We start from the raw sequence: 18,787 nt of genomic DNA, 5'->3' as shown, positions 1-18,787 counted from the left end.
CAAAAGAATTCAACCATCAGATAAAATATTTTTATTCCTATTGTTCATCTGCGGGGATCTCCTACAGGTAACAGAATTATGTTCAGCTGTCGGAACCCAAGTGTGGTCCTCTGTGAGCAGGCTGGGTTTTTATAGCATCGGTTCAAGGGGGCACCTAGATATCGGTACTCTTTTCTCTGCCTGCCCAGCTAAGCAGCTCAGCATCACTTTTGTCTGAGTAGAGGCTCCCATGTCTTAGCTGTTCTGTGTCTCCTTTTCCCATCTCTTTGTTCTGTCCATGCATGAGGAGTCACTATTGGAATTGGGGGTTAAATATGACTCATGGAAAGGCTGTTTCCAGACACCCTGCCTGTCCAGCTCCAGGATGAGCCCTATGGTAAATCTTTCAGGGAAACAGATGAGGATACAGATTTGTGATCTAAGAAAGCAGGAAAAAGGCAGTAGACAGCTGTGCCAATGCTAGGAGCCCTGGGTCTGCAGTAGGAGAGGCATCTGCCATCAAAAGGGGTGGCTTTCAACTTCGGGACTGAAACTGAGACTGGGATAGAATCCAGTACACTGACTATACCATTTAATATCCAGTGCCGAAAGAAAAGTAGAATACATTTTGGCCTTTGAGATGAAAGTTCTCTGGGGATCAGAAAGTAAACAGTCACAGCTATAAGAAAGGATTTAGAAGATTGGAAAACTGGAGGCAAGTCTGAATCCTCTTCTGAGGAGCTCCCCAGGCTCCAGCTTAGTTGAGCACCTGTGCGCCACTTCACGAGAGCAACAGCTGCCCGGAACAGCGAAAGGAGGGAAAAAGAAAAATCCTGTTTAAATTCTGATGGGTGCTTGTAAAGCACCGCACAATCTCTGTAAAACTTCTTTAAGGTCAATACTGCTACAAAAGTTACCGAATCAAGAAATTTAGCTAGCAAGAACTAGCCAGGGCCCAGGGGCAGTCATTAGAGGCTAGCTAGGAGGCAGAGATTAAGCCACCTGAAAACTACTGGGGCCAAGGAGTTTAGCTCAGTGGCACTGCACCTGCCTAGCAAGCACAAGGTCCCCAGTACCAAGAAAGAAAAAACAAAACAAACAAACAAACAAACAAAACAACTAAGCGTGGCCACCTTAATCAGGTCTCTTTGCAGTCATGATGTGAGCGGAAGAAACAGCTGCTGGAAGCTCAGCAGGCGGGATAATGCTCGGCACTCCACAGGCTCTCATTTCCAGACACATGGGCTCTGTTTTAATTGGAGACAACTAACTTGTCCAATGCCTGTTTTAAGTTTGGATCTCTATTATATTACTACCAATAACTTTAAGGGCTAGGTATTATAACATTATTTTGAAAAGAGACTCAAGGAGGTTGAGTAAAGTGTTCAGTGGTCTTTAGGTAGTACGTAGTACAGCTAATATTTGAACTCAAAGCCTGTGAGATAGGAAATTGAGTAACAGAAGTAAAGAGAACGTGTAAGGAATCCCCCTTGAGTTGCAAAAACAAGATGTGGGCAATATGCACATAACTATGCAAAAACCTCTTCCACTGTTTTATGATAGAGTTTAGACTCAGGCTAGAGGATAGCTCAGTAGTAGAGCACTTGCCTAGCATGCACGAAAAGGCCCTGGGTTTCATCCCCAGCACCGTGCACACACATGCGCGCACACACACACACAAACACTCATCTAGACTCCAAGTCATAAGCTTATAATATACCATTGGCTAGGGGTCAAAGCCTCTTAGAATTGGTGAGAAGTATAATATGGTCTCTGAGGAAGGCTCAGAAACAAGAGACAAGAGGCTGAAGACCTCTAAGGGCAGGACCTTTCCTCCACTTCATGCTTCTCGGGCGAGACAGCCTGGTGTACAGGGTCAAGAAAGAATTTGCTACAGAGATGCTACATCCAGGCCTGAGTGAGGAAGCAAGCTTCCTTTTGCTCTGTCTACATGCTGATGAGGCAAAATTCATAATAACATGGAGCATCGGGGATTTGGGCTGGGCCAGGCATGCATGAACTGGGTGTTTCTCATTTTCCTTTAAATACAGTTTAAGAAGAACTATATTATAAAAGTGCATCAAAGAAGTAAAAATGATTAAGATGTGATATGTATATGTACCAGTTCCCCAAGATGATTAAAATTATTATGTATTACAAACATATACCAATAAGAAAGTGTATCAGACAAGGTTGAAAACATTACCTGTAATTCCCTCACAGAAAACAGTCAGTGATCTGGTGGATATGACCATATGCCTTATTAGAGTTCCTATCCCCTTTTTAACTGCTTACTATTATATGTTAAACTATATACAATAAAAGTCATGGGTTGATGGATTATTTACTTTTTGGTAGACTTCCCATTCCCCATTATATTTTAAGATCAGTATGAAGAAGAATTATATGTCTAACTCTTTTGTAACCAAAGACTGATATGGAATAAGGGGCTTGATGATTATTTTCTGATAAAAGCATTTATACCATAAACATTTATAAGATAAATGTCCTCCCCTCTGTATACTGATACAGAATAAGGAGGAAAGAATGATCTTCAGAGAATACCTTAGTCCCTAGACGTCATCTCTGGGAGAGAAATGGCTCTCCGTCGTCTCACCTCTGTACAGTCCTTTAGATACCACTTTCCCCATCAGATAAAAATCTACCAGTTCATTCTCTAGAAAAGTACTTTCCCTAAAAGATAGAAAACAGTATTTTGAAACACTAGCTGACTTCCTCCAATTTCCCACTCTGAAATGGTCTTTACCTTCCACAGGGGAGGTTTTCAGTCTACTGCAGATATTCTGTACCCCGCCATAGTGGACATTGATCTGGGTCACTCCTTCACTTGCACGCAGCTCCATGAGCTTCCTCAACTCCATTAACGTGAAGCCAAAGTCCCCATCATGGCTCTCAGCTGTCGAGTTGGCCGGCAAGGCATGTCCTGATGGGTTCGTCATTTTGCCTGTGGTTCCCAGCTCCTCAGCCAGAGAAGATGAGGAGTCTCCCACTCAACTGACCAATGTCCCTTGCCTTCTTGTCCCTGCCTTTTCCTGCTTCTTGCTTTTCTGAAGTCCCAGTTAGAAAACAGAGAGACAATATCTTGTCAGGATAGCAACCCCAGCCTCGAGCCTTTCTTCTGTACAAGGCCTGTCAATGAGAAGAGGAAGAAGATGGAGGAACCAAGAAGAAGTCGGACTCCGTGTCACGATGATTGGCGTCCCCTGGGTGGTGATGGAAATGGCTGTCCAGGTCAGGTAAGTTCCTAGTTTAGGCTGACTTGTCCAAGTGGAGCCGTAAACAGGATCTGCATGTTACATGGAGGCAACCTTAGTGACAATCAGCAACTGTGGTGGTAGATCAGCAGCAGGAGGAGGAAGAGGAGAGCTCCCTGGATACTGATGACAACTGGATCTCTAAAACATAGATGCAAAGACAGGCAAAAAGAAATGATTAAAATGGCCATGAAGATCCTTGAACTTCTAGGGCAAGAAGTTCTAGCACAAGACTTTGGGTGACAGTTGATGTCTGAGCTTAACTGATAGCTGAGGTGTGGGGTGAGTGAACTGACTCATGAGAGGCCCCTTCCTCCCTGGGAGGCCCGAACAGACTGTACACTGCAGTAGAGAGAAGTTATTTCAGGTATACCCCAGCCTTCTGGTCTCACTTCTCCCAAACCAAGGCACACAAACGCCACAACTTCAGGAGTTTGGAAATAAAAGGTTATGACCTCCTGCAGTACTTTGAGGAACCCCTCACAGAATCCTTTAGTCTGATGTTACCTGTAAGAGGCAGAAAAAGGAGCCAAGACCCAAGTGGTCTGGAGTGGCCTGCCTGTCTGCTACCCTCTCCCACACCCACACTCCCCCACTTCCCCCTCAGACATTTACAAACCAGGAAGACAATGTGATAAGAAGATGCCCAAATCCTTCCTCCCTCAGAATACTTAGCCTTGAGCTGTATGGAAATTCAGCAGCCCGTGGCAGTTGTCAACCAGTCAGGCAGCAAATTTCAGTCTTAAGGCACCCACCCCAACACCAGGCTTTGAGGAGAAAGAGAGAATAAAATGCTCTGACAGTTTATCACACAGTGTGGAGTCATTTTTTATAAAGGGGGTAGAAGGTCCTCTGAGGAGGAAAGATAGCAAGTCTAAAGCCTAAGAATTCGAGCATTTCTCAACGTGGGAGGGATAAGGCAGCTATCAGTTAAGCTAGAGAGGAGGCCACAGGACGTCATCAGAGACAACTTAGTCTACATGTGCAGGGCACCAGAGTTGCACTTCAGCACAGTGGCTGCAAGAGAGGAGGTGGACAGACAGGTGTCACCTCTCAGGTTGGCTGAGTAAGGTGTGGGGCAGATGCATGTGAGGATATGGAGGGCTGGAGGTGGGAAGAAGTCTGACCCTGGCTGCTTGCTGCGTGTCCTGCGGGAGCCACTGCCTCACGTCAGCCATCCTAAAGTGAAGGGGCGCTTCCTGAGCACAGCACTGGGATACTGGGGCCTCGTCCTGGCGAAACAGTTCCCCTCGCTTAGAGCTCAGTTACCAGGGATTGGCAAGGAACTCTGGTCAGACTGTTTAATTTGCAGGTGACACCCTCGCTTCTGGAAGGTGAACAAAGAGCCAAGGGCCTCATCAGATAAGGAGTTGATTCTTTTATCAATTACTTTCATCAAAATCACATGTGGCCAAAATCTGCTGCTTTCAATCAATCTTGCTCCCTGATTAGATTCATCTTTTTTTGGTGCCGGGGATCGAACCCGGGACCTCGCGATTTCGAGGCAGGTGATGGAACCACTGAGCTCAATCCCCGGGGCCCTTAGCTTGATCTTTTGAGGATGGAGGTTGCTACACTGCCCCCCTCTCCCAGGGTGCCCCTGCCACTCCTCATATCACAGATATTTAGCACTTCCCTGACTTACAAAGAATTAAGCAGGACAGTTCTACCTGTCTGTTTTCAAATATAACCTGGGGAACAAGGTCTGAGAAGAAGCTGAGGCAGTGGGTCAAACTCCATTTACATGGGCATAGAACAGGTAGTAAGGCTGCTCCTCCTTACCCACAATCCCGTGGAAAGCAGGGAGAGGAGAGGACAATAAGACGTTCTGGGAAAGAAAGAGAGACCATATTCACACAGTATGTTGCTGTCTGACTGGTGCCCTTTTTTGTTTATTTTTTGAGACAGGATCTCACTAAGTGCCAGGCTGGCCTCAGACTTTTGATCCTCCTGCCTCAGCCTCCTGCGTGTGTGAGATTACCGTTACGTGCCTCTAGCCCCAGCTTCTGCGTGCTTTCTGTTACACATTGCTCCTTCCTTTTCTCACAAACACCTAGAAGGCCTTTAAAATACAAACATCTCCAGGGTACAGAGAATACCTGCTTCCACTTGGAGGAAGGCTCACTTTCCCCCCTTTCTCTTCCAAAATAGATTAACCCACAGCCCAGCAACAGGGCCAAACAGATCCATCCTGCTTCCAGGCGCTTCATGCTCACCTGAGAAGGGGACGACCCACACGGCCCGGCCCAGATAAGCCAGCTGCAGTCGGCTCACTAGCAAGTTCCTGAAATAAGGAGCTGCCCAGTCAGAACCTTTACGGCCTAAGGCACCAAACCATCAACAGCAACCAGGGGAGGCCCAGGAGACAAAGCAGGCAGGAGAAGGGGAGGGCAGGGACCCGGCCCCTGGGGAAAGAGCCGCCTGGAGAGTAAGCTGCTCCAGGCAAGCTGCGTCCTGCCCAGCCTCTCTCACTGGATGGAGAACCTCTGCTGTTGGCAGTGGTAGCTCAGTGCTTTAGTGGTAGCGCAGTGCTCGGGGACACTGCTAGACAGGACAGGAGGGGTGATGAAGGGCATCCGTTGGAGGAGGCAGAGCAGCCCCCCCGCCCCGTACCAAAGGGAAATCTGCAGGGGCATCACTGGTCATCTGTTCTCAGAGCCAATCTCTTCCCAAGTGAGGTGCTACCTCCCCCAACTCAGGACCAGGATGGGCTGGGAAGAGGTGGGAAGGGAGAGAAGTAATATTCCTTGAGCACTTACCATGGGTCAGGTGCCATATTAGGCACTTCAGGTGAAAATCAGAAACTGCACATATATATAACCCTAATATAGATATTATACAGTGCCTAGCAGAGTGGCTGCTGCGTTGGTAAGCAGGAGGTATTATCATTATTAATGTAGTGGGTCTGAATTCTCACCAACAACCCTATGAAAAGAACCAATTCCCCATAAGGAATGTGATCATTATGTAATGCAAGCGTGTACTAATAAAAATGGGGGAAAAGGACATCTTCACTTTATACTAGGGACACACAGATTCAGAGAGCCAAGATTTGTGTCCTAGTCTAAATCCAAAGTCACTCTGCCTCAAGTATAAGACCAGTGCTAAGCTGGGCACACCTTGCAATTGCAGGTCCTTGTGAGGCTGAGGCAGGAGGATCTCAAGTTTGAACCCAGCCTGGGCGACTTTAGTGAGACCCTGTCTTGAAATATAAATAAAGAAGAGTTGAAGATGTAGCTCAGTGGCACAGAGCCCCTGTGTTCAATCCCCACCAGCAAAAAAAGGAGGGAGGATGATGTAAGAAAATGGAAAGAAAGCTATGGATTTACTTCCTAACCCTTGATGAGCCTGGCGGTTGTTTCATCTCGCGCTCCAAAAGGCTCTGAAATAGGGAAACATGGAGTTTGACTTCCTGCGGGTGCAGGGATAGATACTGTTCCTGATCTTCCTCCCCATCCCCTGACCAGCACTCTGAGCCAGAATGCACCGGGCTCTAGACCTGCACAGTTTGAAGCAGGGCAGTCTCCACCTGGGAAGAGCCGGGGTGGGGATGTGGGTTCCCTCCACACCATCATCAGCTCAAACCCTTGGGCTGAGACCCCTGGGGATCTGGGAGGGGCACAGAGATACTGCCGGGCTAACGCCTGCACACCACCTGGAGTTCCTTAAGTTTACTCTGCTCAGGCATTCTCATGCTTCCAAAAGGGCTGTGTCCTGTCAAGAAGGCTGGCAGGGACCTGGCCACGGCAAGCGGACCATCTTAAACATCCCAGCCTGGCCCTTCTCTGGGCAGGTATTAAGCCTACACGGAGGTTGTTCTGCTCTCCTGCTCTCCATGCCCCTGATTTCCACCACTAAGATTCCAGCCCACCCTGGCCAACTCCTGCCACTCAGGACTGGTGGCCACTGTCACTGTGGCCCTGGGTTCCACCTTCCCTGCCTGGGCCTGCCCAGCCCTGATTGCTGCTCCGATGCCTGCTGCTTTGCAGAACTGACCTGAGCACATGCCCTCCTTCACAGACATGGGAAGAAGGTCAGAGTGTGCTGGCCAAAGTTCAGGTGGTGGATCGCACTGCTTCCCATCTTCATCCAACAGACACGCCTATGCCAGGAAGCCCAGTGAGGGTGGGGGCGCTGATCGCAGAGTGGCTCTCTGGGGTCTGCTCCAGGGCCCAATGCCAAGCTGTCCCCTAGCACTGAGCCTTCTTGGATGTGGTGGGGCTTCCTTCTTGAAGGAAAACACCATTTCCCTGCTTAGGAGGTGCTATGCCTCCCTCACTCCTTCCCCCCTTTCCCACATTGGCTTCCCTGAGAGTCATTTCTGGGCAGCAGAAATGCAGGACTAGAATTAGAGCCTCTGTCTGACCCCCGGCTCTCAGGGTTCCAGAATTCATCCCTCCCGAGACTTATCCTTGACCCCATCATCTACTCCTGGGTGTGTCTCCCAGAGAAATTTTCATACAGGATCTGAAGGGGACAATGTCCAAGGATGTTCACTGGGGCATTATTTACAGTGACAAGGAGTTGGGAGGATCCGAGATCCACTCACCCGACCATAGATAGGTAAACTATACGAGCCAGATAACACAGATTGTTGGCGAACAGTTAGCAACACAGATTAGATGTACACACAGCAATCTTGGTCATCTTCAACACGCAGTGGCTGGCAGAAGATATGGTTTCACAGCACTTATGAGAATTAAAAACACACACACAGCTAAGGCAATGTACAACACAGGCATCTAAAAAGTATTTAAGGAACATATTAAACAAAAAGATATCAGCACATTAGAATGATGCTCGTGGGCGGACAAGGGAATAGAAATAGGTTATGGGGAAAGAGTGGGCAAAGGAGGGGCCTCACATGGACCAATATATCCATCGGCTGATTGACTCTGCACTCGAGGTCCAAAATTATAAAAATAAAACACAGCACGATGCTAAGACCTCTTAGCCTTGGCATGGCTCTGTGGCCTGGGCTATGCTGTGATCATGATGGCAAAATGCATGAGTTCTGGCCGGAAGCCTTCAGGAGACAGGGAGAAGTTAGGGCCCCTGACAGGACAAGCTTTCCTCAAACAGTGATACCAAGAGTTGCCCTGTGGGGCTGGGGATTTAGCTCAGTGGTTTTGCCGCCTGCTACGCAAGCGCAAGGACCCGAGTTCGATCCCTGGTACCAAAAAAAAAAAAAAGAGTTGCCCTGTGGGTGACAGCCTGCTTCTGATCGTGTGGCCTGAGTCAGAGACCGCAGGACACAGATGGAGACAGGACGCTCCACGGCATGAGCAGGGAACCAGTGGGTGCGAGGAAGCAAGGTTGTCCCTAAGGGCAATGTTGGACCCTTGCTCTAACCTAACATAGGTCCTTGATAACCTAATTTTACCAAGATGAGAAAAGGAAGTCCCTGGAGCCCAGAGCAAGGGGAAGGCTCCAGATAACCTGGGTGACACTGGCCCAGGTCACCCACCTCTGTATCTTCCTGTGCTGTGTGTGTCAGCGGGGGCTGTTCATAGCAAGTTCAAGATCAAACTAACACAGAGAATGAAAAGCAAGGATAACCTTCTGTTGATTAAGGTCCCACAGGAGTGGGTTTTAGTGGGGAGTGACAGTGACATCTAGAAGGTCTATTGTTTAATGAAGAAGGGCTGGCAGCTCCCCCACCCCTCCTTCCTGACCATGGGAAATGCTCAGGGTAAGGGTTCACCAGTCATCTGCTTCTCACTCACAACTGAGACAGGAAGCTACCAGGCCACAGCCAGGACCCAGACCGTGGGCAGGGATTCAAGTGTGCGGTACATACACTCTCTTGAACAACACACATTGCCTTTCTTGGGGCTGCTGTGGCTTTCTCTCATTTTGGTTCCAAGGGAACAAAGGGGCTTTTTAGCAGCTGGACTGGATCTGCAGTTATTTTTAGAAACAAGTTTAAGCAGAATCATGTCATGCTCTTGGAGCCGGAGAGGAGGGTCAGTCTCCCTGGCCACAGGAGTCGGGAGCTGGTTGCAGCCAGGCCTCAGGTTCTTGTGGACCCTCTGGGGTGAGAGGAAAGCTGCCTGGCTCAGACTGCGCTGCTCCAGGGCCAGGGTGCAGCCAGACAGGAAGCAAGGTGACATTCCTGTGTGACCAGACACTCGGCAGGGTATCACCATAGCCATCACGCCTGGCCAACAATCCCGTCCCCATTCCCTACGCCATGGCTGTCTCGCCTGCACAGAGACCAGACACCACCCCCCACCCCGCCCCACCAAGTTCCCCATTGCCTCCCCCAGCCTTCTCTTGGTCCAGTTAGTTCCTGGAACTCACAGCAAATGAGCAAGGGCTCCATGCTGAAAAGACGGTGTTTATTAAGTAAGAAAGAGAAAGGCGCCAGGCGTGGTGGTGCACAGCTGGAATTCCAGCACTTGGGAGGCAGAGGCAGGAGGATCACTGCAAGTTTGAGGCTAGCCTGGGCTACATAGTGAGGTCAGGGCCGGCCTGGACTATACAAGTCTCAAAAAACCAAAAACAGAATGAAAAGAAAGCCAGGCATGGTGACCCACGTCTGTAATCCCAGAACTCTGGGAGGCCGAGCAGGAGAAGCACAAGTTCAAGCCTAGCCTGGCCAATTGAGCAACTTAGCAAGGTCCTGCCTCAACATAAAAAATAAAAAAGGCTAGGGATCTAGTTCAGTGCAAAGGCCCTGGGTTCAATCCTCAGTACTGCAAAATACAATAAAATACAATAATAAAAAATGTAAAAACAAAGGCAGTCAGAGGTATTCCCTAGTCACGTGTCATCTCTCTGCCTGTTTCACTCTTCCTCACTTACACACGGCACAGGCTGGGGCCTCTAAGTCACTCCAGGGCTGTGGAGATGGACAGGTCATGTGCCTTTTGATTCAGTGCTTTAGGGCAGCAGTTCTCAAACTCCAGATGCTGGTGAAAACCTATTGCCAGCTTCCTCCTAGATTACGATTCAGGGGGCCTGGCCTGGGAATGTGCATTTCTAACTAATTCCCTAATGAGGGGACCAATGAGGCTGGTCGGGGGCCACACTTTGAGAAGAGTGCAGACCACACTGTGGAGCCTCAACCTCAGGAGGATCTGCAACACCACCGGGCTCCAGGGCTTTGACAGCCTAAACCTCGGGTCTGGCCAGTGCCCTGCTCCACACTGCTGGCCTTGTCTCTCCTCTCCTCTCCTCTCTTCCTCCTCCAGGCCTCGAGGGGTGTTAATCTCTCCTTCCTTTGCCTCAGAGTAACCCCTCATTTCCAGAAAGACCCACAAGCTCCCCAAGCAAGCTGGTCACCTCTCAGTCCACGAAGAAACAGACTTGGGGAGATGCCATTCAACAGGCTGCAGAGAAGCCCAAGTTATGCAGCCTCCTGAGGCTGAGGGCAGCTGATCCCCTTCAGCTCTGGCTAAGCCACTCCCACTCCTGTTTTCTGTGTGGCCAGGGGAGGCGAGGGGTGGCAGGGACAACACACAGGGGAGGGCAGTAAGGAGAGACACCCACCACTCACTGCAGCTCCTGCCACACACGCCCATCATCTGGACCCAGCTGCCTTTTCCCTGCCATCCCCCAGGGCCCCTGCAGAAGGGCCAGGCCAGGTGGGTGACACCTCGGGGGAGCCTGTCCACGGCTCTCAGGCCACGACTGGCCAGCTGGAGGAGGGAGCAGCTGCTGTTTTCCAGGCCGGCTGACAGGCTGTTATAAACACTCGCTTTCGGTTGCTATGGCAAAGTGAGTGTGCAGCTCGGATACGGTGAAGCTATTTATGTGCCTGTAATGGCAGAGTGGTCTGTTTTTTATTATTTTACTTTTAAAGTTTTCCTTTCCCAGCCCCCTAAAACAGCTTTTTTAAAAAAGTGGGAGTTAGGAGGGGGGAGGCTCCACAACTTTCTCAGGAACGAAGTCCATAGGCAGAAATAGAGCGTGTGCCTTGAGCCAGGAGGGCGAGGACTGAAGTGAGGACTCAGTGAGCTTCATAGAAGTGAATGTGCGGCTTCCAGACACCTGTGTGGCCGGCACTTGGGACTGAAGCTCCGCCCTCCTGAAGCTCAGCACAGGGAGGGGAAAGGCCCAGTGCCGGCTTCTTGTCACCTCTCTGGTGCTCTTAGGACTGAGAAAGGCCGTTCCGCTCCGTCTGTTCCTCCAGCTGGCAGCCTTCCTCACTGTCTCCTGTTCCCGGCAGGCTGCACACAGGATGAAGAGACCAAAGACTCCTCCAGGGTCCCGGAAAGAGAGTCTCAGAGCTCCCACCTGGTGATTCCTCCTTAGGCCTTTACCACTCCAGGGCACCAGGTTTTCATCACAGGAGGCAGACCGTGACCTGGATGGGACCACTATGGCCCTCCGTCTTGTCTATTCTTCCAACGAAAAATAAAGTAACCAATACGAAAAAGAAATGGGCCATGGGCCATAGGCAGCTCAAGAGAGGCAAGTCACTAGCTGATGTGTAGACACACACAGAGCTAAGCTCCAAGTGTGTGCTGACGTTGATAAATATTCCATAGGTTGCTAATCACTTACTGGCATCTATGAAAATCACCTTCCAGTAACAGCCACTCGGAATAAAAAAGATGCTACTGGATTTTATCATCCCTCCTTCTCCACCTTTTTCTAGCTCCTTTTTGATTATATACTTGTGAGGAAAAAGACCTCCCACTGCTTTATTAATCAGATAAAAATAAGGTTAAGGCAGTGTTAAAAAGAACAAATTCCTGTACACTGTTCGAAATGACTTCATCTCATAAGATAAATGAATGCTTCCCAGATGCCACCACGGCTCGGAGGGATGCAGAAAACAAGCCCCTGGGGAGGAGAGAAGGCAGGAGAGGGGAAGGATGTTGCTGACCCCAGGAGGGAAGCACCCTCTGCTCCCCCAGGAGAGGTCAAAGTCCTAACTGACAGTGCCAGTTAGCTGGCTGGAAAAATCAGAGCTTGGGACAGACATCCGTGTTGGCAGCACCTTGAGGTTGAAAGAGCAGAGCAGGCGGTGTTTCTAAGCCTGTCAACCCCACTGACATCAGCATCCCAGTTCCTGGAGGGTGGAAGAGGAGACAGGAGGAGGTGAAGGAAGGAGCCAGAAGGGGAAAGGGGCGTTGTCCTGGACAGATGGGAGCAGGCTGGTAGAAAGGCACCAACTACAAACACTGTTCCAGATCTGATGTCTAAAGGTGTTAACTCCAGTGAAGAGGCCACACTTGGGAATATGTGAAAAGACAGAGATGTAGGCATGTCTCAGAATCCCAAGGCAAGCTTCCAAACTCCTGGGTTAGAAAGAACATCTAGTCAGAGGGCTCAGATCCTTGGTGACGGACACAGGGCCCATTGTTGGAAGAGACAAAGGGCAGTCGAAGAGGGGACTCAGCCTCAGCTGGTCACTGCAGATGGAAGTCTCTCAGGAGAGAGAAAGCGAGGAACTGTGTATTTTTCTTTCAAGTGACCAGAAAGATTGTATCATCTCTAGAACCCAACCTCAGCCCAGCGCCTGGCTCACCATGTGGAAGTAATGAATGAATCACCCTTTCTGCTCCAGTGAGCTTTATTTCCAAGGGAAGGAAGAGCACGGAAGTCCCGGAGGGGCGGGGGGGGGGGCGCCCAGTCTCCAGAGAGAGTGAGCTATTGCGGGGTCCTAGCTCCCTTTCAGCACTTGGCCTGTCTTCTCCTTGCTTGGGCCCTTCTGCCTTATTCTCTGAGGCAGTCGCTGGGATGCAGTGTGGGGAGAGGGGCTGAGCCATCACTGCCAGGATGACCCGCCCTGCCGGAGAGACAAGGAAGTGTAACGCGCTGCATCTGAACTCCCCACACGGCGCTCTGAACAGCACTATAACGCCTCCAAGGAAAAACCTGGGGGAGAACCCCGGGGCGGGGGGCGCTGTAGGAAGTGGATGATTTTATTTCTGAAACACTGAGTTGTAAGGAATCATGGGAGAAACACCTAGTACCACTCTTTCCACCTCCTCACTTTCTTCTCCCTGCCTCACTCCCAAGCCTCTGCATTGTTCTTTCCTATCTAGGTGTGACCCCTCCCCACACAAAATTTGCCCGTTTCAAGATCTCAGTCTCTTCCCATTCTCTCTTTCCACAGCTCCAGAGTCAACCTGATGAGGCGGAGCTTAACTTCCCTTACCTGGACAATTCTGAATCCACGCAGCCCTGTACGGTTCCACACTGGTTCAAGCAGAGGAAGAACTGGGGATATGCCAGGAGGAAGTGAGGCCCTTGCAGGGCGGGCCCAGCTGGCACCAGCACAGGGCTGATCTGTCACTGGAGTCACGGATGACGGTCCAGACGCTCTCTGTGTGACCACTCTGCGTTCTCCCAAATCCATCTGGAGTTTGCCTGGCTAAGTCAAATATTTATGCAGTATCTAACTAGGCTTGAAACCAACTGCTAACACTCAGAATTCAGAAGTGAGGAACCCTAACAGAGATGAGGGAACAGGAAGGATACAAAAATATTCCTGTGGATTAAAAACAAAAGCCAAGCTCCCCATCTAGAAGAAATAGGGGCATAGCCTAAAGAGGGAAGACATCAGGAGGCTAGATAGAAAAGGCACAGAGCTGTAATCAGACTCCTTTCCATGCTCCCACAGAAGCCAAAAATCCAAACCCTGAAGACGACGAGCTGGTCCTATATAACCACTAGCTATGAGATGGCTCCACTGTCCCCTCTGTTCCACTCTGGGCCTACAGGACCTAGGCAGGGGACAGACGCACAAGGGGTGAAATCTAACTCCCTGTGACAAGCTACCTTCTATCTCTCCCACCACTGTGCAGGGATTCGCAGAGGGACAGCAACAGGCATCCTAACAGGGCAGAGTCGAGCTTCCGGGGCATCTCACACTATTTGCCTAACATTTACCCTGCACAAGCCGGCCAGAGCGAGGCTTCCCTTTCTCCAGCCAGCCACACACACACCCGGGGCAGCTGTTCCAAATCAGTAAGGTCTGCCACCAGAGAACAGCAAACAGCGCTCTTCAGCGTGGGGGAAGGGGTGTGCCCTCTCGGGGACTCAGGACTGAGCCCTCTGCGAGCGAGAGAGAGCAGCCGGATCCAGAGAGAAGCTGAGGACACGCTGGCCGGCCTCTCCCAGCACTCCTCCACAGCAGCTGAGACAGAGGAGTCTCCTTCTCGGGGGGCAGCCGGGCGGGCAGCAAGGGTATGGAAACTTTGCCGTCTAAGGCTGTGGAATTCTTCCCCTGGGCTCCTGCTGTTAATCATCACTGCTCCCCGGGTTCCCAATTTGGGGCTTTAAAAGGTAGCACAGAGCAAGAAAGACAAACATGTCAGGGAGAAGAACAAGAAAAAAAAGCTGGTGTGAGTGGAGACAGCCACCTACAGCACAGGCTTCTGAGCAAGCGAGCCGCACCGATGTGGCAAGAAGAACGACCCGGTGCAGACCACGCGGGGGTCCCTTTCTGCCACACCCACACCCAGACTCCAGAGTGCGCCCACTGCTAACCTATTAACCTATTTGTGAAAGGATTGCTTAGGGGTGAGGGTGCTTTCGGAAAGTTTCTGCAAAGGGAGAAAAGGCAGATTTGAAAAATCAGTGGTTCCTATTCCCCTTTCAGGGGGAAAAAGTGCTATATCCAGACGTGGTGGGAGATGCCTGTAATCCCAGGGGAGGCTGAAGCAGGAGGACACAAGTTTAAGGCCAGCCACAAATTTAGCAAGGCCCTGCCTCCAAAAAAGTGTGTGTGTGTGTGGAGGGGGGGGTGCTGTGGATGTAGCCCAATGTAAGACCCTGGGTTCAATGCCCCCCCCCCCGTACTGAAGGGGGAAAGCACTGGAGAGCTCACAGGCTCTGGTATACTGACTTCCGAGCTTCCAACATGCTACAAGTGGCCAGGTTGCCATGGTTTCCAAGAGGACAAACAGAGGTTTGGTCTAAAAGAAGGGTAGAGGAACACGGCCTTTTTCTTCCTAGGGACTAGTTTCCCTAGGCAAGAAAGGAGGAGGATATGGAAGCGGGGAGAGAACACGGGCAGCTTGACAATTCCCACTCTTCCTGAGGAGACAGGGAGGAAAGCCCACTTACAGAGCATAAGGCTGATTCAGAGGTGAGAGTCACTGAGGAAGTTAACAGGAAATGGAGCGCCTCTTGTCCATACCAAAAGCCCATGGACTAAACCTAGAGGTAGGGAATTCTAACGCCAAAACTGAACTGTGTTGGGAAAACAAGGGCCTCCAAGGCCTGGAGTTTTGCCCGCCAACAGGCAGATGAGGTCAGTATCCCCAGAAATGATGTGTGCAAGTGCTGTTCCCAGAATGGAGTCTGCCCCACTGCTCACCCCTACACTGGCATCTGCACACCATCTTCCCAAGCCCCTGGTTGCTCAGGACCTTTTCAACTCTCGTTCCAAAGGAGCCAGATGGGCAGGACAGTGTGAAGGGCCAATGTGTTACCAGCAGGAGCTGTCAGCTGAATGCAGCCACCTGGCCAAGGAATTCCCCTCACCATGCTTCCCGAGCGTGGTGCCAAGCTTGGCTCCCACTGGAGAGGTGGCAAGGAGGTAGAGTTGCTCAGGATTCTGTTGCCCTTAGAAGCGCCCTTACACCCTGCTACCTTCTCAAAGCAGAAGGGGCCCGGGTCAGCTAAGCACAGGCCAGGAGACTTAATCACAATTCATGATGAGTAAGTGAACAAAGTTCCTGGTCTTTTCAAGGAGCAGGTCCCCCTGCTCTTCGTACAAACCACATCAAACAACTCAGAATTCCAGAATCACGGCTTTGCAGGACGACTGCAGGGTAAGTCTGCTACAAATCCCCTGATTTTATATTTAAGCTAATGAGCTATACACTGTGCTAGGCACTGGGCAAACAGTCTTACAGCCTAGATCAGAAAGCAGCACAAAGGAAGAGGCAAATGATGCAAAAACCTGTATGAGGTGTCAAATGAACTCATGGGTGTGTAACCACGCCTCTGGGGTCCACACTGCAGGTCAGCTTGAGGCCATTCGGCAGGAGAGAGCTCACTCACAGCGTGGGCTGAGCAGAGGAACTCTCGTCTTTCTAGAGCTCCTACCTGTAGCTGTGCGTAGGGTGGTGCCCTGTGCCTGGACTCTAGGTGGAGAGGTGCCTGAGAGACAAAGCCCACACTATTCTGTTGCATGGACCAGGCAACCATGAGCTATATTCATCTTCCTCAAATCTTTATCGAAGATTCTGTCAACCTAGCACATTTCCTTGGGCCACTGGACCTGACGGACTATGAGGAAGAAACCCAGAAGTGAATCCAGTTTGATCAGGAATGCACCCAAAGCAGGCCTAAAGATGCCAGAGCTGTCCAACCTTGCCAGGCTCACAGGATCTCCCACAATAGTCCTTCCCAATCTACTCTTCCTGAACCTTTGTCAACCTCACCTGAGAAAAGGAGATCAAAGATAATCCGCCTTATATAGAAGCTGAAGGATTACAGCTTCCTTCACAAGAAAGGAAGATGCCTAGATGAAGATGAACTGTAACAAGAAACCACTGAACAATGGAAGCCAACTGCCGTGTCCTGTGGCCGGAGCCTCCCATTGCCTCTGGCTACCTTGTTCCCAGCCTTTCCAGTACCGGCCCATCCTGGCTCTGTGTGCCAGGAAGATACGAGTTCTTCCTTTCCATAGACTCCACTAGAATCTCAGACTTTTGCAGCTGTATCTGGGAACTCCGTCTGCCTGCAGTTCCTCATTAAGCGGTGTCAGTGAGACTAAGCCTGAGCAGAGGCAGAAAAAGATGATGAGGGTAAGTGCAGTCTGAAGTAAGAATTCATACTGGGGTAACGCTTCCCGTTTTCAAAGCACTCTGACATTGGATCTTTGTGATCCTCTTAGCATAGAGAGGGGTGATGATATTATTCCTTCTGCAGATTTTATAACACGGGGTCTTAAAGGTAATGTCACTCACCCAGTTAAGGCCATGCAACCACATAAAGGCTAGAAGCAGCTAAGATACACTACATGCTACAAAGTCTTCTAAAGGAAGTGGAGACAAACAGTTCATCAGAGAACACAAGCGTGGCCTACATGAGAGTCACATGATTTCAGGCCCAGCCACGGCACCAGAGCTGGGGGATTCCTGTCCCGATGAGCACAGAGGACTAATATAGATTTCTCCCACTTCCTCCCAGAGGCGACTGTGAGATGCGCTGAGTGTACGTGATGTCTGTGTGTCACCCTGGTCAGCTGCGGACACCTTGAGGTGAGGATTGTGGTCTAGAGAGAGGAGGTGCAGCTCCTGGTGCGCTGACGGGGTGCAAAAGGGAGAGGCCAGGGAAGCCTAAATAAAGAAGATGGGATACGCCCATATTAAGGCCTGTGACTACAGTGCAATACATAATGAAATACAGAAGGGCACCAAAGCCAAGCAGAACAGTCAAAATGACAACGGCTGATGAAAGAAGCATGTAAAAAACAAAAAAACCCAAAATGGGGTGGGGGAAGAGAAGCTGCTCTACAGCCTCTAAACTCTAGAAAACAAGATCCCTGGGGTGGTGATAGGTTTTTTCCCAGGAAAAGTGGGTACAGGCAAGCTGGGGCCCCCAGTTAACCCCGCCTCTCCAGTGGCACAGGTGATGGCACGCACACTGAGTGCTCTGGAGGGTGAAAGCCAGAAGAGGCTTCTGAGTAGTTTACAAACAACGCTCCATGTCCCCCTCACCATTGGGAGATGGCCCTTCAACGCCTCACTTCCAGGACCAAGGTTTTCTCTCCACATGCCTTCAGATTGTGATAGGGTCGAAGATTGGAGGCTGAAGCATGAGGATTGAAAGCTTGAGGCCAGCCCAGCATGGGTAACTTGGTGACTTAGGGAGACATTTTCTCAAAACAAAGGGCTGGGAATGTAACCCAGTGTGAAGGCCCTAGGTGCAAACCGCAGAACAAAATAAAGAAAAAAATGAGAGAGAGAGAGAGAGAGAGAGAGAGAGAGACTTCACTGACAGAGGAATGGATAAGCCAAGAGCACCATCGATCCAAAGGAATTATTCACGTAAGGAAAGTCTGACACATGCTACAACATGGATGGACCTTGAAAACATCATGCTAAGTGAAATAAGCCAAACATAAAAGGTCAAATACCATATATTCCACCTATCCGAAGTACTTAGAACATGCAAATTCAGAGATAGGAAGTAGAGTGGAGGTCACCAGGGGCTGGACAGGGGAGGAATGAGGGTTACTGTTCAGTGAGTTCAGAGTGCCTCCTTGGGGGATGAAAGCTCCGGAGGTGGACAGTGGTGATGGTCGCACACAGCGTGAACTAACTGTATACTTGAAATGGCTAAAACGATTAACATCATGTTTGTATACTTTAATTCAATTTTTTTTCTGTACTGGGACTGAGTCCAGGGGCACTCTACCACTGAGCTACATCCCCAGCACTTTTTATTTATTTATTTATTTTTGAGATAACATCTTGCTAAGTCGCCCAGTCTGGCCTTGAACTTTCCATCTTCCTGCCTCAGCCTCCCAAGTAACTGTGATTAGAGGCGTGGGCCACTATGCCTGGTGTGTTTTGTATATTTTACCACAATAACAATTTTTAAGAAAAAGGAAGAAA

The 18,787-nt window shown here is 50.0% G+C and overlaps 1 protein-coding gene across 6 annotated transcripts in view; it reads right to left on the bottom strand.

Moving 5' to 3' along the window:
- Positions 1-18,787, bottom strand: part of Atp2b4 (ATPase plasma membrane Ca2+ transporting 4) — an 87,317-nt gene that overhangs the window by 44,458 nt on the left and 24,072 nt on the right. For all 6 annotated transcript variants that reach the window (XM_013078622.3, XM_087193923.1, XM_087193922.1 and 3 more), the window contains exon 2: positions 2,747-3,395. In XM_013078622.3, the coding sequence (XP_012934076.1) occupies positions 2,747-2,939 (193 nt within the window). In that variant the 5' untranslated portion in view covers positions 2,940-3,395. The remainder of the gene's footprint in view (positions 1-2,746; positions 3,396-18,787) is intronic.

This window comes from Heterocephalus glaber, unplaced genomic scaffold (assembly GCF_053883595.1).
Source record: "Heterocephalus glaber isolate CG9 unplaced genomic scaffold, H.glaber_assembly_v1.0 deba00001600, whole genome shotgun sequence".
Lineage (NCBI taxonomy): Eukaryota > Metazoa > Chordata > Mammalia > Rodentia > Bathyergidae > Heterocephalus > Heterocephalus glaber.
The sequence above is the reverse complement of the archived record's forward strand: the minus strand, read 5'-3'. Positions and strand labels throughout refer to the sequence as shown.